Source organism: Lolium rigidum, chromosome 5 (assembly GCF_022539505.1).
Source record: "Lolium rigidum isolate FL_2022 chromosome 5, APGP_CSIRO_Lrig_0.1, whole genome shotgun sequence".
Taxonomy (NCBI): Eukaryota; Viridiplantae; Streptophyta; class Magnoliopsida; order Poales; family Poaceae; genus Lolium; species Lolium rigidum.
In genome coordinates this window covers 52,589,049-52,611,885 of record NC_061512.1, presented here as the reverse complement: position 1 = coordinate 52,611,885, position 22,837 = coordinate 52,589,049, and the positions used below count along the sequence as shown (strand labels likewise).

General features: G+C 49.3%; 2 protein-coding genes across 2 annotated transcripts; both read right to left on the bottom strand.

Annotated features, from left to right (window-relative positions):
- Positions 1-3,652: 3,652 nt before the first annotated feature.
- LOC124656031 lies at positions 3,653-9,930 on the bottom strand. The gene is made up of 5 exons (XM_047194843.1): positions 9,808-9,930; positions 6,096-6,281; positions 5,365-5,553; positions 4,589-4,818; positions 3,653-4,265 (listed from the first exon to the last, which is right to left on the bottom strand). The coding sequence occupies exons 1-5, from the start codon at positions 9,821-9,823 to the stop codon at positions 3,675-3,677; spliced, it is 1,212 nt and encodes a 403-aa protein (XP_047050799.1). The 5' UTR covers positions 9,824-9,930; the 3' UTR covers positions 3,653-3,674.
- A 96-nt stretch (positions 9,931-10,026) lies between these two features.
- LOC124656030 (L-type lectin-domain containing receptor kinase S.4-like) lies at positions 10,027-12,322 on the bottom strand. Its single transcript, XM_047194842.1, has one exon. It carries the CDS (start codon positions 12,253-12,255, stop codon positions 10,189-10,191), a length of 2,067 nt encoding a protein of 688 aa, XP_047050798.1. The 5' UTR covers positions 12,256-12,322; the 3' UTR covers positions 10,027-10,188.
- Between the last annotated feature and the right edge of the window lie 10,515 nt (positions 12,323-22,837).

Here is a 22,837-nt window from a genome sequence, read left to right as displayed (position 1 = left end):
TTGCCACCACCACTCCTGCCACTTCTCCATACCGCTCGTCGCCACTTTTTGCCCCCTCCCCCTCCGCCCAGGTGTCATCGAGGAAATTCGTCGTCCCTCACACAGTCGACGAAGCCGCCACGCTGCAAGTGAAGAAGCCGAGGGCGGAGAAGTAGCACTTGCCCGGGTGGACCATTGCCTGGTGGGCATCGGACATCTCTAGTGATAGGTGGGGGAGGGAGGCCTAGGCGAAGGAGAAAAATGCCAAGTCGGGGATGCGCAAGATCTTGGAGGCGATTTCATCGTCACCACGTGTCGGCCTTTGGGCGAGCCAAAGAAGCGTCTCCTTGCCGGGAAATAACACGCCAGCTACCCCCGGGTTATTACTGCCACCCGATTACACCGACAAAGATCGCCACTGCGGCTTCAACCCAACTCCTACTTCACGCCAGAACGAAAGACGCCCAGCGACGAGCGCCTCCTCACCGGACTCACGCCACAAGACGTCAATGCCTCGTACGATGGCTCGCCGGCCATGCGTCGCGCCCCTCTCCCGACAGGCGGTGCAGGTGCTTGAGGAGCTGGTGCATCGCAGCAGTGTGACGATGTCGGCCATGACATCTACATCGTGTTCAGTGGAATGTCGTAGGGTGACTCCATCATGCACGAGCTCATCCAAACCGGGTCACATTCGGCATACATGCAAGAGGAGTACTTGGCCTACGCCAGCAAGATGAGGAGTGGGGAGATGAGGATAAAGAAGAAGAGGAGGAGCCACCGGTTCCCGCACCGGCCAGCCGGGAAAAAGAAGATAGCGCCGGCCGGGAATAAGAAGGCAGGAACCACGGACAGAGGCCCAAGGTGGAGGTCCAAGGAGGACGAATGCCTCTCCAAAACATGGAAGGTGGTAAGCATGGACCCTCTCACCGGCGCGAACCAACTTGGAGACCTATTGGGCGAGGGTGAAGGTGGCGTTTAACGAGCACAAACATGTTGATCCTCACTTCAACCAATCCAGCATGTCAAACCATTGGGGTATCATCCAAGGATGTTGCAACAAGTGGCCTAGCATCCAAACCGAGATCATCAAGCATGCCGCTAGCGGTACCTCCATAAGCCGCATTTTGTTCATAGCCTCACCGATTTGCATTGGTACATTTGTGAATATTGTGCTAATTTCCTTGTAGTTTTCTTCAAATGCTCCAAGCTTACTGCCATGATAACAATGGCTTCGAGTTCAATTTCATCCATGTCTTCAAAAGGATCGAGACTTCCAAGAATTGGAACTTGACTTAGGCGGCTCTCTCCAAGGCTAAGGAAGGCGGCTTCAAGCGCGGTGGCAGCGGAGGCCTCGGAGGGGCGCCCCATTGGGAACAAGGCGGCAAAGATGGCAATGGATGGGGGTGCCGGCCGCTGAACGCCTTCAATCATGAGGGAAGAACACAAGGCCACTCTTGTGGCAGCAAGGTAGGAGAAGTCCAATGCAAGGTGGTCGGTGATGTTGGACCAGCAAGAAGTAAAGATCGGGCTTCTCAAAGCAAATATCGCAGTGAAGAAGTGAAAAGAAGACTTAGCGCTTTTAATGGCTGACACATCGGCGATCGACGCCGAGACGCGGGCGTGGTACAATGAGCAACACAACATCATCTTGCGGGAAAGGAGAGCGCCACCGCTTTATTGATCAGATAACATTGACACAAAAAAAATTGCCGGATACAATATGGAACATAATAATCCCTCCGTCTATAAAGGTTCTTAATAGGTTCTCTAAATTTGGATGTATTTATGCTCTAAAAAGTGGGATAGGGTGTTTCAGCACCCGGTTGCATATGATTTAAAATGCATTTTCAACATATTTAAAAATGTTTAAAAAATACAAAAAATGCTTCTTGTATATCTTGACATGTTACATGCTCACAAAATAGCTTCACCAAAAACCGACATGTTTTGTGCCCTGTGTAAAAAAACATAAATTTTTTGTGCTACAATGATCTATTTCTCGAGATAATTTTTTATCTTTTTTACACGGGACACAAAAATTATCGGTTTTATGTGAAACTTTACGTGCACACGTAGAACATGTCTCTCTACATGCGATTTTTTTTCTAAATTTTCTAACTTTTTGAAACAAGTTTTATATATACCGGGTGCATATGCATCGGGATCAGGTTTTAAGTTTCACCTAAAACGTGTCTAGATATATTCAAATTTAGATAAATTTTCGACTCCCACTAATGGACAGAGGTAGTACAAAACTTCAGTAGAGTTTATATTAAGACAAGATTTTGCTGAGATATAGTTGCTTCATTCAGCTGCCGCGCTTCACATGGACAAACGAGGCTGAAATGAGATTATGTGATGACGTCGACTACTAGGACCCCCACACGAGACCGATCCATAGTCGTGGAGTCAAGGGTTGAACAGACCTAGAGAAACAGCTTGACAAAAAACAAGAGCTTCGGAAGTATCCAATGTTGGTATTTTTTTCGATAAAGAAAAAAAAAGCAATATTGGTATTTGCTTAATAGCATTTCAATCCTGCTTTCTTTTGTGTGAATTGTGGTTGATGGGTAGGAGCTTTGTGCTCCTGATTTCAAAAGCTTCTTCTATGTTTTTTCTTGATGTTACTTGCTTCTTCTACCAGCCACCCAGCCAGTATGTAGTTTGGTCTCCTCTTTTTGGTTCTCCCCTCCTTCCTAATTGAAACATGTTCTGAGGCTGTGGGACGTTTCCATCTTTTCTTGGCAAGAGAAATAAATCATTTGCTCTTTAATTGCTTCATGGTTGTATATTTCCTCCGTTCCATCTGTAATATCCGGATAGAGCCAAAACAGAGGATGCAGAATGATGAGTAAATGAGAACTTGATCTAGCATGAGTTTTACTTGAATAACAATACAGTAATCCCCTTGTATCCCTTTAATTTGCCAGTAGTGCTATTATGAAGCCAGATCAAACATACAATGGTCCAAGGCTGGAACAGTACAACAATTTATTTGTCTTGAATGCATCCCTTTCCATTTCTTGGAAGACCATTTATCTCCGAATAAGAAGATACAAGATAAAGCATTCTTGAGAACTACTAGCTTCAAAGTTTCTTTGAGAAATAGTACACCGATATATGCTCCTGCCTCGTGTTTTTGACTTGTCCATATCACTTAGCCTGCCTGCAAAGATCGGCCACCAACTTGTGTGCTTGAAAATCTTGCAGTTTTAAACTGTATTGGTGTTATCTACTGTTGGGATAAAGAAAGAAAAAACGGTGCAATGCAATGCTCGATCAATGCGAACGTGGCATTTTTCTCTCAAGTCCCTCTAAACCAAGACAGCTAGTAGTGGATACACACAAATTGTTCATCTTAGGTTCACATTACAACAAATAAAATAATAATGTTTACAAAGTGAATAACAATATATAACTTCACTACACAAATAGGTTATAACAGACACAAGCTTTACTTAGCAGCACACAAATAGGTTCATACAAACACCAACTCTAGTTAGCACTAGAGGTACCCATATAACATTCAATGGCTCAAACACTAACATTACTTAGCACCAGATAAAATAATGTTTACAAAGTGGCATTATATATAACTCCAGTAGAAAAATAGGTTCATACAAACACTAACATTACTTTAGCACCAGAAGAATATTGATGTTTGACGGCTCAAAGCAGGACGACTAAGCTACGTGTCAATCAACGGTTCTCCAGGTGATCTTCACTGAAACGATGGTGAATTCGTCGAGATTCACAACTTTATCCACCGTTCCATGGTAGCAGGAATCGAACCTATCACCCCACACACAAGGCAGCAGATTCTGAGAAACTCCTCCGTCATCTTTCGGGGTCCCTTCGATACGAAGATCAAGGTAACTGCGTATCTCCACCGCTACAACTGAACTCATTCTGCAGGCAGCTTCCGCACTTCCTTGGTAGAGACGAATCACATCACTGAAACCACTGGTCTTGGCATAGAGATTCAGATTAAAGCCACAAGCAGGAGCACGGAGGATCTCAACATCAACAAATGCTTGTACCGCATTAATCAGCACCAGGAACTTCACATCCAGTCCACACTTCTCCCCATAAATACGTCGATTCTGACTGAATGATTTTGTTTCCATCATGTTGCTGAATTCAGCGCATCCTTCGATCAGAAGGTCATCTTTGGGACCATTTTCAGCTGGGATTTCAGTATGTACACAAAGCTTGAATTCAAACAACACATGGCTTGTCATGCAAATACCTCGAGCAGGGCTACCCAGTGTTAAACGTGCCATACCCTACAATAAGGATAAAGTATCATCACATCGTAGATTAGAATTACTGATCAGAAGTAGATCGCCTACCATCACATGTTTATCATATAATTAAGCAAACTGTTAAGCTTAAGAATAACTAGTCATTATGTAACTCCGTACGGCACCGTTAGGTTGCGTATTATTCATGTGCTGCAGCATAGATTGAGGACAATATGTCAAATGTACGGAACAAATCCTACTTATAGAGCTTTATTATGATGCTGCAATCTCATGCATAGGTATCTTCAGAACAATAAAATAAGCATACATGTAGCAACTTGCAAGTTTTTTTAAAAAAAAAATACCGTATTTGGCTTCACGGTTACAGCTTCATAATTTTCAATCTCTCGCCTGTAGACATAATTGCGCAAAGGTTCGATTTGATCCCGTGTCGCGAAAAACCCAAATATTTTGGCAGATCCCGGTTGGGCATGGTGATAACCAGCTATCTTGAGACCAATGAACTGCAGCAAGTTCATGGAAAAGCAACGACATTCATTTGAACAATCGATGGTCCCAACATTGTGGACACTGACTGCAAAATGAACAAACAAAGCATGAGGTGTATACAGAGATTTGCAGTCAGTAAGACATATGAGAAACAAAAGGCTGGTTCCATCAAAAGATACTACCAAATGCTAACAGTTCAGTTCAATACCACAAAAATGTTATGCTCATATGAAAGGAAGGCAGTATGTCCACCTTCATTGAGTATTTTTATTTGCTGTACTAGAAGATCTATAGGGTAGAAGATAAATTGTGATTCCCAGAGTCAAATCATGCAAATTAAATATTAAGGTTAAGCCTAAGTGCCTAAGTGCCTAACCATGCTTCTACTAAGAAAGAAAAACAGTATCATGGTCAAAACAAAAACAAAAAAGTTTAAGCTAACTGGATGAAGGTATAACCAGACACTCGACGTCAGGTTAAGCTAACTGGACAGCAGAGGATAACTTAATTGTGGAAGATGTATATAGCTGATAAAATAAAAAAGTGGTATTTTCCTAAACTCAGAAGGTTTCAACTTTTGCTTACATGATAACATGATAAAAGACAGCTTTGCATAGAAGAAAATACTAACTTTCAGATTCATCGCTGAGCCGATACTGAGTACCGCATGGATGGCTTTCAATTTCTGGCTTGAATGCTCGTAAGCTCCAGAGAAGTTTTGGGCCTCGAAGAGAACTCTCTGGATTTTCGTATAATTCATCTTGCTGCTCATAAGTGCTAACTCTTGGGAAATCATCAACTGTATAGGGCCTGTATTTCCCTACATGCAAAAACCATTGATCGAGCATCATCTAATATTTATATGGATGATAGAATTAGATGGTTCAAAATGCATAGATGAATACATTGAGAAATCTTAACTTCGGAATCAATTGCGCTCCACAAGGCTGTAGTACTTTTAGACAAATGTGTTTGAAGTGAAATGTGATTCATATCAAGTGCGTGGCTGCTTAGTTGGTTACTAAAAATATGTCCACAGCTCGATCAGATAAGAATAACGGGTCCGAACTAACTACTGTAGTAAAAGCTCCAGTGAAACAGCCATATACTGTAATATTCAAGCGGTGATTAGATCGCGAATCAGCAACGCAATGTACCGGTGGAAATTCAAAGAGTACCCCGCTGTTACTTACTAACTCAGCATACGAAGAAAAATATCGTTCTTGGTGAAATTTCTTAGATCAGGATCCACCGATTTCTAATACAGGGAGCCAATTACACGACGATACACGTGGGATCGAAACTAAGCAACCACTCAACAGAAGCCGATAGAGGAAGCAAGTGAAGCTGTAGGTACATTACCTTGGTATTCATCCTCCTCTTCGTCGTCGGTAATCGCCCATGGGTTGTCGTCCTCGTCGCTGGTGGGTGAGCCCTCGCCGTCGCCCGGTAAAGATGAGGGGGAAGGCGGCCTCTTCTTCCCACGGACGAGGCCAGGGGATGGTGCAGATTGATCTCCGCCTCCGTCGACTTCCATGGCGCCGCCGCCTAGAGGAGGAAAGCAAGGGCACGAGTTCGGCGGGTGAGACAAGAGAGAAATGTGCCGTTTCTTGTTTTAGCAAAGACAGAAGGGGCGCGGGCTACGTGTTGACGGTCGATTCTGTACCGCGCTGGTTCGTCTCGTTTGGTCCCGGAATTGCGGAATTCAATCGATAAAACAAGCTCCGTACTTTTAAAAAAAATGACAAAATAGAGGGAATATTTGTTTTTCTTTCTCAGCAGTTTATTGATCAGATAATATCCATACAATTTTTTCACCGGATGCATCCAGAACAAATACTTTCTCAAATTTTAGACGGAAGACTCAAAATAAACCCGGTTTTAAATTAACGAACCCATCAACCTGTCAGGATTACAACAAAACAACCACAGACATCCAAAAGAAAAAAAAAGAAAAACTGAAAATACTAGCTAGAGATACAAGCATAGGTGTGAAAAGCTAAAGCCATAGAGAAGGAGAGCGAGCAGAGCAGGGCTAAGCTTCGATCTACTAGCACTCCAAAGGAAGCGCAAGTCTTCGCCTAAATACTGGGGGCTTTACTTGAACCTTCAAGCACCGAGACGCTACACCGAGGAACTGCACCAGATCATACCAGCACCACTTCACATCTTGGCATGCAGAGGACCACCAACACTCCGGACACCAGCTAACTGCACCAATGAGAAGACGAAACTCCGTTCAAAAGGGGAAACTTCATGACAACACCTCCAGGAAGGGAAACGGCGCTCGCGGACGTCGTCGTTGTCGGCACCGGACATAGCCTTTCACAGCTTTCGCGAAAGCTCCAACCCCCACCCCAAAAGACCCCTATGTCTTTCCCTAACAACCAAGCTGTCAATCGGCTGGTGAAACTACTGGTAGCTTCCCGTGGCATGGCACAACTCAGACTAACCCCTAGGCCCACAAGTGGTCACGCAAACCGTTTAAAAGAAGCCACGGCAACATGGGTCAAGGCATCAAACTCAAAACATATGCAAGTCATAAGGGTAACAACCGTGCTAAATAGAAGGCAATCGGTAACCAGATGGGCATTATGGCCACGCCTCCAAGGAGGTAAACGACATCCTTGGATGTCGTCGTTGCCGGCAATGGCCGAAGCCTTGCGGTGCTTTCACCAATGTACCATCTAACCCACCGACATCCTAGCATGCTGAGACCTAGAGACGGTGCCAATACAAAACCTGCTGCTAGCACTCCCGCAGTGTGCTAACAGCAGGCCGTCCTAGGTGAACACGTGATCGAGACGGAATGCCCAGTATTTGTCCAATCTGGCTGGAGGGGAGAAGATAACACATGTGGAGCAAGACCAAACCCTCCACCCTGCAAGTTACCAAGCTCCCCACTAGCCATGGCTCCCTGGCAAGCACTAGATTAAGGCTCCAACCAGATTTGGTACCGCACCTCCAAGGCTCCAACTTCCTCTCCACGAACTGAGAGGGAAGAAATGGGCCGCCGGCGGCGGCCATTGACCACCGAGAAAACGCCACCCCACAAGTATGCAGTGCCGCCTAGCAATCTCCCAGATCTAAATACATGACCGCCGACCTTGCCCCGTGCCCGCCCGTGCAGGCCAGCCCCAACTGGTGGCGCAGGGCGATTGTAGAAAGGTGAGGCTAAGAGCATCTCCAGTCGCGTCCCCCAAACCGTCCCCCAAAGCGATTTGGGGCGCGCCGGACAAAAAAAGCGTTCCAGCCGCGTCCCCCAAAGCCCTTTTTTGTCCGGCGCGGCCCGATACGGTGTCCGGCGCCCCGGGCCCGTCCCCGTCCCACGGGGACGCTCCGGGGACGCCGGACACAACGAAAGCGAGGCGGGGAGTGGCGGGGCCGACGCGTCAGCCGGCACGGAAGGCTAAAACCCCGTCGCCTACCTTTGGTCAAGCGACGTTAATGGCGTCCCTGTTTTCCCGTGCGACGCAGGGACGCGTCTCGTCGTGCATGGCCGCGTGGCCGTCCGCGCCGGAGTTATTGCGTGCAACCACCAGCTGCCGCCGCTGTTTTAAGACGCCCTCCAGTTATCGCCGCTCATCATAATCCTTCTCGTCGCCGCCGCCTCCCCCTTCCCAGATCCTCTACTCGCCGCTCAAAAAATGTCGTCCTCCCGCAAGATCGCCGCGGCGAACGGCTTCGGCCGCGGCAGCCTCACCGTGGCGGAGGCGTGGGCGCTGTACCACGCCCGGTATCCAGTCCCGCCGGACGTGCGGGCTGCCAGCGGCGGCGGGCCGGAAGATGGCCGTGAACGGCATTGGCATCCCGCCGCCGCCGAAGCCAGACACGCAGCAATGGCGGGACGCCATCAAGGCCCGTCGGGCTCAACTCACCGCCGAGGAGCGGGCGGATCCGACATGGGCGGCCAAGGACAACGACGACTGGTGGACGACGTACTTCAAGGCCAAGTACGACGTCGAGCCGCACAAGCACCGACGGGCTCATCGGCGGGCCCAACAGCTGGAACGAGGAAGGCCGCGCCCGTTGCAGGGCGTTCCGGGGCGTACCCTCGAGAACGTCATCCGCGGCCTCCGCAACGGCGCTCCGCGGCTGGAGATGCCGTCGTCGCCGCCGCCTTCTCCTCAATGGCAGCCGAGGAGGACGACGTACTCGTCCTCCTCGCACTCTTCTTCCTCGGGGCCGGCGCGATCGACGCCGTCGTCGTCGTACTCGGTCGGCGCCGTATACCGTTCCCAAACGGGAGGTCAAGGAGGAGCCGGCGACGCCCGTCAACACGAGGCGTGGCGGTAGCGGCAGCGGGCGGCAGCAAGGGAGGCGCGGCGGCGCCCTCCTCATCCCGAAGCCGGAGGTGAAGGAGGAGCCGGAGGAAGCGTCGCAGGCGGCGGCTGCCGGCGGAGTACGAGCGGCGCAGCGGCTCATCGCCGCAGCCGACGACCCCGAGGACTGCCCAGTGGCTGCGGGCGGCGTTCTTGGCGTCCATGGACGACAAGGACGCCTGGAGGGGCGACTCCGGACGCGGCGATCGCCATGTCCATCCGCGACTCGGCAAGCCGCTGGTGGACCTCACCGACGACGGCGAGGCGGACCAAGCGGCTTGGTGAAGGACGAGCCCGTGGACGAGCCCGTCGACGAGCGCGTCAAGCAGGAGGTCGTCACCGACGAGATGTACAACTTCCGGCGAGTACTACGACGCCTCCGGCCGCCGCAAGTGGTTCTAGATTAGGTTTAGTTTTAAAGTTAGTCAAATTTCGTTCGAATCTATGTAAGTTTGGACGAATCTAATCGAATCTAGTCAAGTTTAAAATTTGCGAAATTTTGTTTGGGGGACGCGACTGGGGAGCGACGTCCCCCAAACGCGGCACGAACGAAACACGTCCCCCAAACGCTCAATCCGGCGCGGTTTGGGGGACGGTTTGGGGGACGCGACCGGAGATGCTCTAAGGTCGCAACCCACTAGTTATGTTTTGTCATTTTGCAATGTTTAAATTATACACCAAAATCTATGCAAATGTATTTATATCTTGCAATAAAAAACAAAATAAAATTTGTTGGGCCGCTAGAACTGTACCTATCGACCATTTCATTGTCCATCGTCCTCTTCGTCGTCGGTAATTTGCCTCATGTCGCTGAAGGATAACTATTTATCAGAACACGGTTTCGATTGTTCTGGTTAGATGATGGGATCTCTAATACTGTATCGTCTATATATTTTGGTTGTTGTTGTCGAACGCAACGAGGTGGAAGGAGACAAAAATGGCAAACGACAATTCCAAGCAGAAGAGGGCCATCACCTCGACAATTTTCTACAGGCAGTGCACCGTTACCAACACCTCCAAACATCCGCAGAATTTGCTCTGCAGTTGAACAAATTATTCAGTCAAAATGATCCATGGATTCCACACTGCCACACTTCCAATGGTCGATCCACTTCGGTGCCCATGGAGTGGGGTCATACGCTGACGTAGGATGACCGATTCGACAGCGACGAGAAGGGGAACGTGGCCACCGACGTCTGCGACAGTGGCTCCACTCCGCCGGCCGCCGCCGCCCTCTCGAACGACGACGACGGGAACGAGTGCACGAAGTCGTCGTACCCCACCTCGCCGGAGCACACCGGCGGGGGCGGCGGCGGTGGAGGAGGCGGCGGCACCTCCGCCGCGTCCCCTCCGTCGAGGTACCTCGTCACCTCCCTCATCGTCGGCCGCGCCACCGGCACCGGGTGCGAGCACCACAGCCCCACCTTCACCGCCGCGGCCGCCTGGTCGGCATCGAACGCCCCCTCCAGCCTCGCGTCCACCACCTTCTCCGTCTCCCCCGCCGCGTACCGCTCCCACGCCCACTCCGCCAGCACCTGCTCCTCCGGCGCCGCCCGCTGCTCGATGGGCCGCCGCCCGGCCACCACCTCCAGCACCAGCGCCCCGAACGCGAACACGTCCGCCGCCGTCGTGGCCTTCCCCGTCCGCGTCAGCTCCGGCGCCAGGTACCCGAGCGTGCCCACCACCCGCGTCGTGCCCGGGTTGGCCCCGTGCTCGTACAGCTTGGCCAGCCCGAAGTCCCCGAGCCGGCCCGCCATGTCGCCGTCGAGGAGCACGTTGCTGGCCTTGACGTCGCGGTGGAGCACCACGTGCTCCCACTGCTCGTGCAGGTACAGCAGCGCCGACGCCACGTTGCGGAGGATCTTGTACCGGATGTCCCACGTCAGCCGCGCCGCGCGGAGGCCGTCGCCGAACAGGTGCATGTCCAGGCTGCCGTTGGGCATGAAGTCGTACACCAGGAGCAGGTCGCCGCGCCGGCGGCACCACCCCTGCAGCTGCACGAGGTTGCGGTGGCGGAGCCGCCCGATGGACGCGATCTCGGCCACGAACTCCCGGAGCCCCTGCCGGGAGTCGTGCGAGACGCGCTTCACGGCGACCACGGTGGGCGGCGTGCCGGGGAGCACCCCGCGGTACACCTTGCCGAAGCCGCCGCAGCCGAGCAGCTCGCGCTCGCGGAACCCGCGCGTGGCGTGCTTCAGCTCCGGGTACTTGTACCGGTGCGGGCCGTAGTCCAGCTCCCACGGCTCGATTACCTCGCGGTTCTTGTACCGGTACGCGCCGTACGCGCCCAAGCCGGCGAGGGCCACCAGCGCCACGAACGCCGAGAACACCGACGCCAGGATCCGCGTCGTCCTGCTCCTCCTGTCCGGCTTGGGCTGCGGCAGCGACGGGAGGGACGACAGGTCGAGCGGCGGCGCGGCGCCGCCGCCCAGCTTGAAGCTCCACCCCATCAGATAGTGGGAGCTCGCGAGGAGCCCCGTGGACGCCGAGAAGCCGACGTACATCTGGTCCAGGAAGATGGTGGACAGGTCGACGTGGAAGGAGATGAGCGGCGCCGCCGGCTTCTCGGAGGTGGTCGCGATGGAGACGTTGAGGAGCCTCCGGTCGCCGTCGTAGTCGACCCAGGCGAGCACGGTGTCGCCGGACTTGAGGTTGACGGGCGCAGCGGAGGCGGAGGCGTTGGAGACGAGGCTGTTGAGGTCGACGCCGACGTGGTTGTCGTTGATGTCCCCGAACTCGAAGTCCTGGACCGTGTCGAACTCGACGGCGAAGACGTGGTTGGTGGCGTTGCCCAGGTCGGCGGCGCTGAGCAGGCCCAGGTACTGGCTGGGCAGCGCGCCCGGGATGCGCGGGTCGGGCGCGGCCACGAACGCGAAGCCGTGGCCGCCCAGCCGGGGGTACTCGGGCACGACGGCGAACGCGAACGCCGTGGAGAAGGACACCGCGGTGCCGTTGCGGTTGCTGCCGGAGCCGGGCGGGCCGAGGAGGCGGAGCGGGGACGGGTAGAAGGCATGGCCCAGGAGGCGGGAGGTCTCGTTGGTGAGGCGGATGATGCCGTCGGGACGGAGCTCCGTGACGCCGTTCAGGGTGAGGTTTGGAGCGCCGCCGTTGCCGCGGCCGCCGAAGCCGGAGTAGGTGAATTGTTGGGATGCGGCGAGGGTGGCGAGGAGGAGGTGCAGGAGCAGGCGGAGATGCATCATCGCAGTGGAGATGGGGATGGGACTGTGACCATGTGGTTTCTTGCGGTTGGTGGAGGGTGTTAATGGCGGGCTGCAGCGTTGCGGGTTTTGTAGGCAGGAAGAAGAAGAAAGGGAGAGGAGTCAACAGTCAGCTAGCGACACTGCGACAGTGATCTGGGTGGCATTCCCTCAGTACTAAACTCGATCTGCCTGACTCAGATAATCAATTGCTACTGGCTCTAATCCGCTAGCATAATGATGGACTTATTGACTCTTGACGTCTAGTCAGCTGGATAGGGCACGCAATTTCAACGAAATTTAGACTAAGATTACAAATTTTCTTTAATTTTGGTGGGTAGTGACCTCGAAATTTTGACACCAGATTCATGATAATTCCAAACAAAATAAGTCAGGTTTGATTTGTAAAATGTAGTGTTGCACGACGCCGATAGCAGGATGACTCCCCGTCACAATGGTGCGAAGAGATGATTTTTCTATACAAAAATTACAATATTTAGATCAAATTCCTTTAGCATCGAATTAGTTATTTCTCATGCGCCTGCAAAATAACGTTAAGCTGCAAAAAAAACACAACCATCTAATTTTAATTTTTCAATATGAATCGAATGACATCACCAATTTTAAATCTTGATCTAGACGCTCTTAGTGTCTATATATATACATAATTTTAGATAAAGTTAAGGCATATTTTATGAGACGGAGGGATACCAATTTTCTTTCATTTGTTAATTAGTTAGTTTTGGGTCAATATTTAACCTTGCATTTGGATCTTAGAGCAAAAGAAAGCTACTTCTAGATGCTCATTTGCTCCCATCGTCTTGTCTCCCATAGATGATATATTCTAGAGGCTTCCGCTGAAAGTGACAGTAGTGATTCGAGACGAACGTCGTAATCTTGGCCATCCCATCGTCTTGGTCAAAATTTACGGTAGACAGTCACAAAGGGCCAAATGAATCCTTGGATCGAACTCTACATACGCTAATAGCAAGCGGGTCCCATCAGATTTAACCTCTTTAACCACGGAAACTCAATTCGGCTCCCGAGTGCGTATGATCCCTCTACCATAAAAACATATTTCCAAGTGTTAACAAATTTTGACAAAAAAATTTACATGTACATCTCCATAATATATGTGTATTCGTCAAGTTTCACGAAAAAATGATATTTTTCGTAGTCTAAGCGAAAAAGAGAAAATTTATCTTGTGACAAGTCTTTGTTTCAGCACCAAATTTTGTCTTTTTTATACACGCTACATGACATGTCGATTTTTCATGAAACGACTTTGTGAGCGCGTAGCACATGAAGATGTACGTGCGAAATTTTTGTTTCAATTTTTTTAACATTTTAAAATATGTCTAACATGTATTTTCAAATAAAGGGAGCATATGCTCCCATGTGCCAAAACATCACTCCCCTTTAACCATTGCTATTAAGTGATACTAGTGCAACCTCTTTAGAGCAAGTTTAATAGCTGGCTATAAGCTTTGTGCCATGTCATTTGTAGCTAACGTAGAGCCAACATGTATAATAGTGAGCTATAATAATGTACTACTTTATCAACGGATGACCCACATTTCACTCTCATAAAGTGCCTAGGAGCACGTGCTAGAGCTGGCTCTTGCATGAGAGCCCACTCCTCTTCTCTCCTCCTCTCTCTCCTCTAACTAAGCATGAATATATTATTTAAACCCTTATAGCTAGGACTTATTATACTTGCTCAGATCAATTAGTAGACAACATGAAATATTCAACCAATAGTATAGTTTCAAAGAAAATGTGGCACTCTATTAAGTTACGATATTCTTGTTTTCCTTCCTTATCTTTCGGACGTTGACACTAGCTTAGAGCAAGTACAATAAAGCTTAGTCAGCAGGCTATAAGGATTTAAATATAATATATGTGCTTAGTTGGAGGAGAGAGAAGAAGAGAGAGAAGGTGGTGGGCTCTAATGCAATAGCCAACTCTAGCACGTGCTCCTAGGCACTTTGTGAGACTAAATAGTGGACCATGTATTGATAAAGTAGTGCAATCTTAGAGCCAACTATTGTACATGCTAGCTATATGTTGACTATAAATGAGGTGACATATTGCTTATAGCCATCAGCGGACTATATTATTGGAATTGCTCTCAGGTGTTTCTTTTTCTAGAGAAGAAGGCGTTGTTTATTGTACAAGTCAGGGTGCAGTCAAAGAGGTTAGTTGAGCAAAGTTGAAAGGACTTCTAGAGACGAAAACTGTCTAAGCACAGCTGGACGTATAACTGGATGGGCATGGTACGCTTGTCAAATGTGGTTGAAGCCAAAGTCGTAAAGCTGAAAACGGAATGCAGCTGGTTACGACCAAACCCATTGCCGGTGAAACACTCGTAGAACAAGCAGCTTATATCGATCAGTTTTCAACTTTTCATTTTATTATTTTAAAAATAGTGAAATCCACTTTTTACATGCAGCTGTGACACACATTACTCTATTTTACTAAAACTTCTGCCGAAATATCTCATCTAGAAGACTCTTAATATAGTTTTATCCAAATTTAGCATTTTGCATGTTTTTGTTTGTAATTATGACTGGCATGTTACGTCGAAGTGGCGTAAAAAATGTGTAAACAACGGGGTCAGTCATCTTGATATGTTTCAGCCCTGGTCATCACATGACACATTGCTCAATCGGCATGCTCAGAAAAAGCAAGGGTTCAAAATCTTTTAAAAGTGGCAATCTAGACAAATTTCTACTCAAGGGTGTAACAATGAGAATTTGCTCTCTTTTTTTCAAACGAGGCAAAAGACTTGATATTTTCATTAATAAAGAATAAAAATAGAGGTACCTCCCAAAAATTGGTAGTACAAATACCCTTGTCGACCAAATTTACAGGCAACAAAATAAAGTGACATCTGGATATCTAGTAATGCAATCCAGTGCATCAAACAAAGCAAAGATCATGGCATAAAGTCCATTTCGAACGAGGCATGTGCCCTGTCGATAGCGTAAAAGGCACGTCCTCCTTAGATTTTTTCACGCTTGCGAGCTGCAAAAACAAATGGTAATCCGGCAAACTCTTGATGAAACCAGAGCGTGGAGCACGTACGTAGTACACACATGATGGTGGGACGTGGCTAGTAGTAAACCCACTGATGAGCAGCGTGGACGCATCCATGGAGCACCCACGCTGTGCATCATGTCTTTCAGTTGCAATTTGTGAGTCAACCAAAGGGGCCGGTCAGCAAAACCGTCTCGAGCCGAAATTTGTCTCTCATCAGCACTCGACGTGATGGTAGTAGTAACGGTTGTAGTGCCAGTGTGTGTGTGTCGTGTGGTGCTCATCCATCCTACTGTGGTCGGCGTGGTCGCGCATCTTCGCGTTGACACAGACTTTGACTCGCCCGATCTACAAACAGAACGGTGTTTAGCCAGAGCCGTAGACGTTCGAAAGGGAGAGGCGTCGGAATTTTTTTTGGCTCGCGGGGATTGATCAATTAGGAGGAAGAAGACAGGGAGGAGGAGGCGGAGATGCATCACAGTGAAAATGGGGATGGAACTGTGACCTGGTTTCTTCCCGCTTGTGGAGGGTCGAGCGGGTCTATCCATCTGGTCCTTGCACGTCCAAAACGATTCGCGTGGATAGAAGGATCAGCCGTGCACGCCTCCAGCAGGGCGACTCAAACGGATCGACCCGTCCAGCGTGAACAATCGGGCCACCAAATTTGGGGGAACCGATGCAGCTCGTGTGTCCCCCTATATCCGCCCGCGTCGAACGAGAACCTGCATGGTAGCGGCCCAATAGCAGGAGGCTGATGGACAGCAGCATTGTTCATCAAAGGGCCATCAAAGCCGTCGCCAACCGCCGGCCGCCTTAGCTCCTGCGTCAGCATTGGTCTCGATGGCGCTGGAAGTTGCTTGTGCCTGCGTCGGCATTGATGGCCAGGGGTACTTAACCGCCTCTGTGCCCGCCTCTTCTACTCCACTCCCAACGCCCATGCTATTGCCTGCAATCCGAGTTCGCCGCCCACTCTCGTCGAAGATGAAGATGTCCAAGTGGCTCAAGAAAACCGCCAATGACCAATAGGAGGGATCCTCCTCCGGCCGCCGCCGTCGGGATTCTGCGCCTCGGCGGAACCCAGCACGCGCTGGCCGTCTCCCTCCACCCCCACATACGACACAGTTCACCTGGCCACAAGCTGCTGCAGCGCCTGCAGCGCTGCCTCCTCCGCAACAACCAGGGCGCAACAAGCACTATTTTCCGTTGCACGAAGCACCGAAGCGGTGGGCGTAGGCTGACCCCTACCTCCGCCGCGAAGTCTCCCTGCCACATGGATGTCATCTGAACAGGGGAGGATCCCCGTGTCACCTGCGCCCGCGAACAGGCGGGCACTGCGCAAGGAGATGAGCCGGTAAATTGAGCGCTGCCACTGCCGCTGCGGTACGAGGCCGCCTACCAGCGCGAGGATATCTGGTGCGCTTTCCTGGCGTGGGAGCATGAGGCGCGGTGGGTGATCCGCGTTGCGCGAGATTTCTTGCATGCTTTCCTGGTGTGGGAGAACAAGGCACATCGGATGGTGATCCGCGTTGCGTGGGGTTTCCCAGCTTGGCGAGGATGATGCCAACAACAAGGAGGAGGGCGAAGATGAGGAAGATGACGAGGAGATGGATGACGTGGCGCCTTCTGCCACTGTGAAGCTGGAGGCCCTCGTCCCCGAGGACTACGACTAGGATGCGGCCACTTCCGCTACCATGGAGCTCACCAAGGCCGAGGAGGACACCAAGTGGTCCTGGCCAGGGCTGGAGGACGTCGTCCAGCTGTCGGCCATGGTGGCGGAGAACGTCGCTTCCCTGCCACCGCCACCACCATTACCGCTGCACGCACAACCGCAGGCCGCGTGGGACGACCATATGGTCCCTCCTCCTCCCTAGTATGGGCTGCCCGCCACTCCGCCACGGTCCTTCGCACTACATGCCGCAGCCACCGGAGGTCCCTTCTTGTGCGCGGAACTGTGGGCGCCTCCGCCCTTCGTCGAGCTCGTCTCTGACGATGAAGAAGATGACGTCGCTAGAAACTAGGGTTTCGAATTTTTCTATGTAATTATGTTTGAATTAATTATTTTTCTATCAAATTTGTATGCGCTTTTTAAAATTTATTCAAAATTATTTAACTACAGTCAGTGGGCCAAATGGTCAACCCGGACCGAATAGGTCGCGCCGTTGCACGTGCTGTCCTGGCAAGCCGGACAACCACCACCAATCTATTCACGGGACGATCTAAACAAACATAAATAAATCGTTTAGATCGCCATTTTAGATCGACCCGCTAGAGATTCCTTGATGGCTGACGGAAGAAAGGGAGAGGAGTCAAATTGCGACCGTAGTTGAGTGAGTGGCATTACTCAGCTAATTTTAATCTGCCTAACTAAGAGTAATAAATTGCTGGTAGACTGGAGGGTATTACTCGGCTCTCTGCTAGACAGGGCTTACAATTTCAACGGAATTTGGACGAATCTTCCAAAATTTGGGTATACAAAAATATGTAACCGTGAAATTTTTGCTAAACCAAAAATACAATGTACTTCGTTTTGAAAATTTGCACACTGATGGAATACTACATCGACTACGTCCAGTTTTTTTTTCTTTCTTTGAGAACCTTTTGAAAATCGAAGTTTCGATATTTTTTTAAAAATGAGCAAAGAGCTGCCTGGTGCCAGCCCCCCAACGCCATTTCTTTTTTGCAACAATAGCAGCTTTGTCAGGAAATTTGCAGCACAAAGCACTACATAGTTGAGGGTTCAGCGAGTGTGGCGTATTGGAGGTCGGGCTACATGTAGCTCTTTATTTTTAAACACTAAAAATTTATATTTTGAAGTTCCAAAAAATTATGAACCGAAATTTTTGTGATAGCTAATGATGTATGCTACAATGGTGTAAAATCACAATGCAAAATAATTTGTATTCTAGGCTACGCGAAAATTAAAAATTCTGACAAATTTTTTAGTCTTGAAATGTGCACTATTCGCTATAAAATTTATCAATTTATCAGAATTTGTTATTTTTGTGTAGCCTAGAATATGAAGTAGTTTGTATTGATATTTTACACCATTGGACTATACATCATTAGCTGTCCGTAGAATTTTGATTCAGATTTTTTGAAACTTTGAAACATGAATTCTAGGTGTTTGAAAATAGGGATTTCTATTTTCGTACCCTCGGGTCCTTAGTTGTAGTCAGTTTTCCCCAGCTCCTTAGTTTTGCCTCAGTTTTCCCCAAGCTCTTGTCTGAAACCCGCAGAAGGAGCTCGGACAGCGTTTAGTTGACCGTTCCGTGCTGACGTGTGGGGCCACGTCGCGTGGGGCTGGTAGAAAGGGACCGCGTGAGACAGGACGAGACCGCGTTTGGTTGTACGTGAGCAGGAACTGGGTTCTGTCTCTCTCGGCCCAAATTGGCATCCCTTTTTAAGAGCACATTATTTCCTTCTTTATCTCAGTCTTTTTTCACCAAATTATTATTAAATCTAGAGAAACTTTTATTTCTGTCTTTCTTCAATCATTTGTGCCTTTTGGCCCTCGTTTTTTTCCAATATAGCAGCAAATCTAGTACTTCCTATGTTGTGGGTATACTTTATGGGTATATCAACGACGTGGTCTAGAGCTGGCAATCCCGGGTGGCCCACAAATGGAGATGGTGTCATATGGCCCATCGGGCGGTCCAGTTGTTGTTGATAGAAGATGGATGAAGTGCAGCCCAAGAACAGGTGTCGGATCTCAGACAACCTTGCAGGAAGTCGGATCCATGACGGTCTATGAAGTATCCGGATCCAATACGATGCATAAGGGGAGGCGGATCCTTGACGTACACGACAATGTAATATTCCGTAGTTAGGCAACTTGTGTTCCGGCGAGGACTCTCGTTGTAAACCCTAGACCCGTGTGCCTTTATAAGCCGGATCCCGGGAGCCCTAGAGGCACAACCACAAGTCGTTGTAACAACGCGAAAGCGCCCAGATAATTCCAGACAAGCAACAATAGGCCATGTCATCGTGCAGGTGCTCCGAAGCTGGGAAACTCGCGTACCACCGTCCCGAGGACTCTCCGCCCGATGGCCACTACTTCTTCTTCCCTCCATGAGGATCCCTCCTCGGGAGTACCGTCGAATAGGCAACGACAGTTGGCGCCCACCGTGGGGCCAGCGGCGTCTGGAGGCCGGAACCGAGAGGGTTTCGCCATGGGAAGCTACGACGAATCCATCGTTCTGGGGCGTGTCCTTTACGCCGGGAATTTTCCGATTGTCCCTCGGGACGAGTGCTGGATTCCGGCTAGGACCGACCCCATCAAGCTCTCCATCGTCCCAATCGGTAGCATTCACATCTTCATCGGCGAAACCGTCGATTCCGACGGAAACACCCTGGTAAGTCACGCTGACGTGACCGCCGCTGAGCAGGACGCAGTCGCGAAGATCCGATCTGAGACGTTGGAGCTTCCTAAGAAGATTCCGCCTTAGACCTGGAAATTCAAAACCCACCCAATCTGCCCCTGAGCAGGACATTACGGTGGAAGACCAATGCAGATCCGCCTGGGTCTCCTATGTGTTAGAGAAGCAAAGGTGCCACTTCGTGCACTTCCTCGCACATACCGCAGGGACCGCCCGTCCTCAGGAAGGAGCCGGACCCATGCAGGTTGAAGCTGCCGGAGACAGCGCGAGAGGAGGCCGGGGATAAAGACGAATCAATCTTGGGGAACCTTGATGCGTGTAGTTGACACGTCCGTTGGGAACCCCAAGAGGAAGGTGTGATGCGCACAGCGGCAAGTTTCCCTCAGTAAGAAACCAAGGTTTAATCGAACCAGTAGGAGTCAAGAAGCACGTTGAAGGTTGATGGCGGCGGGATGTAGTGCGGCGCAACACCAGAGATTCCGGCGCCAACGTGGAACCTGCACAACACAACCAAAGTACTTTGCCCCAACGAAACAATGAGGTTGTCAATCTCACCGGCTTGCTGTAACAAAGGATTAATCGTATTGTGTGGAAGATGATTGTTTGCAGAGAAAATAGTAAAAACAAGTATTGCAAGCAGATTTGTATTTCAGTATTAAAGAATGGACCGGGGTCCACGGTTCACTAGAGGTGTCTCTCCCATAAGATAAAAGCATGTTGGGTGAACAAATTACAGTCGGGCAATTGACAAATAGAGAGGGCATAACAATGCACATACATGACATGATAAGTATAGTGAGATTTAATTGGGCATTACGACAAAGTACATAGACCGCCATCCAACTGCATCTATGCCTAAAAAGTCCACCTTCGAGGTTATCGTCCGAACCCCTCCAGGTATTAAGTTGCTAACAACGGACAATTGCATTAAGTACGGTGCATAATGTAATCAACAACTACATCCTCGGACATAGCGCCAATGTTTTATCCCTAGTGGCAACAGCACAACACAACCTTAGAACTTTTCGTCACTCGTCTCGAGTGTCAATGCAGGCATGAACCCACTATCGAGCATAAATACTCCCTCTTGGAGTTAAAAGTAAAAACTTGGCCGAGCCTCTACTAGAAACGGAGAGCATGCAAGATCATAAACAACACATGTATAATAACTTGATAATTAACATGACATGGTATTCTCTATCCATCGGATCCCGACAAACACAACATATAGAATTACGGATAGATGATCTTGATCATGTTAGGCAGCTCACAAGATCCAACAATGAAGCACAATGAGGAGAAGACAACCATCTAGCTACTGCTATGGACCCATAGTCCAGGGGTGAACTACTCACTCATCACTCCGGAGGCGACCATGGCGGTGTAGAGTCCTCCGGGAGATGAATCCCCTCTCCGGCAGGGTGCCGGAGGCGATCTCCTGGATCCCCCGAGATGGGATCGGCGGCGACGGCGTCTCAGTAAGGTTTTCCGTATCGTGGCTCTCGGTCCTGGGGGTTTCGTCACGGAGACTTTTTATAGGCGGAAGGGCAGGTCAAGAGGCGGCACGGGGGCCCCACACCATAGGGTCGCGCGGCCAAGGGGGGGGCCGCGCCGCCCTAGGGTGTGGCCCCTCCGTGGCCCCTCTTCGTCTCTCCTTCGGACTTCTGGAAGCTTCGTGAGAAAATAGGCCCCTGGGCTTTGATTTCGTCCAATTCCGAGAATATTTCGTTACTAGGATTTCTGAAACCAAAAACAGCGAGAAAACAACGAATCGGCACTTCGGCATCTTGTTAATAGGTTAGTTCCAGAAAATGCACGAATATGACATAAAGTGTGCATAAAACATGTAGGTATCATCAATAATATGGCATAGAACATAAGAAATTATCGATACGTCGGAGACGTATCAAGCATCCCCAAGCTTAGTTCTGCTCGTCCCGAGCGAGGTAAAACGATAACAAAGATAATTTCTGAAGTGATATGCCATCATAACCTTGATCATACTATTTGTAAACATATGTAGTGGGTGCAGCGATCAAAACAATGGTGATGACATGAGTAAACAAGTGAATCATATAGCAAAGACTTTTCATGAATAGTACTTCAAGACAAGTATTAATAAGTCTTGCATAAGAGTTAACTCATAAAGCAATAAATCAAAGTAAAGGTATTGAAGCAACACAAAGGAAGATTAAGTTTCAGCGGTTGCTTTCAACTTGTAACATGTATATCTCATGGATAATAGTCAACATAGAGTAATATAACAAGTACAATATGCAAGTATGTAGGAATCAATGCACGGTTCACACAAGTGTTTGCTTCTTGAGGTGGAGAGAAATAGGTGAGCTCGACTCAACATAAAAGTAAAGAGAATGGTCCTTCAAAGAGGAAAGCATCGATTGCTATATTTGTGCTAGAGCTTTTATTTTGAAAACATGAAACAATTTTGTCAACGGTAGTAATAAAGCATATGAGTTATGTACATTATATCTTACAAGTTGCAAGTCTCATGCATAGTATACTAATAGTGCCCGCACCTTGTCCTAATTAACTTGGACTACCGGATCTTTGCAATGCACATGTTTTGACCAAGTGTCTGTTATCACCATATTTTAGACGAATCCAGAGGTGGGCCGGGCTTGGAAGATTACATGTGGAGGAATCCTGAAGCGGCCTGACACGAAGGGATTGGGCTGAATTGCCCGTGTATCTTTATGGTAGATTGTATGTTAGTTTAAAAGTTAGGGTTTGTCTCGTGCACGGTTTAGTGCACGCCCACATTAGAAAGTCCCCTGGACTATAAATATGTACCTAGGGTTTATGGAATAAACAACAACTCACGTTCAACCCCAAAAACAAACCAATCTCGGCGCATCGCCAACTCCTTCGTCTCGAGGGTTTCTATCGGGTAAGCGACATGCTTGCCTAGATCGCATCTTGCGATCTAGGCAGCACAAGCCCCACGTTGTTCATGCGTTGCTCGTACTCGAAGCGCTTTTGATGGCGAGCAACGTAGTTATCATTAGATGTGTTAGGGTTAGCATTGTTCTTCGTTTAAGCATGCTTACGTAGTGCAACCCTTACATATCTAGCCGTCCTCACGCCTATCTCAGGTGTGGGGGCGGCACCCCGCTTGATCATTATTTAGTAGATCTGATCCGTTACGATTG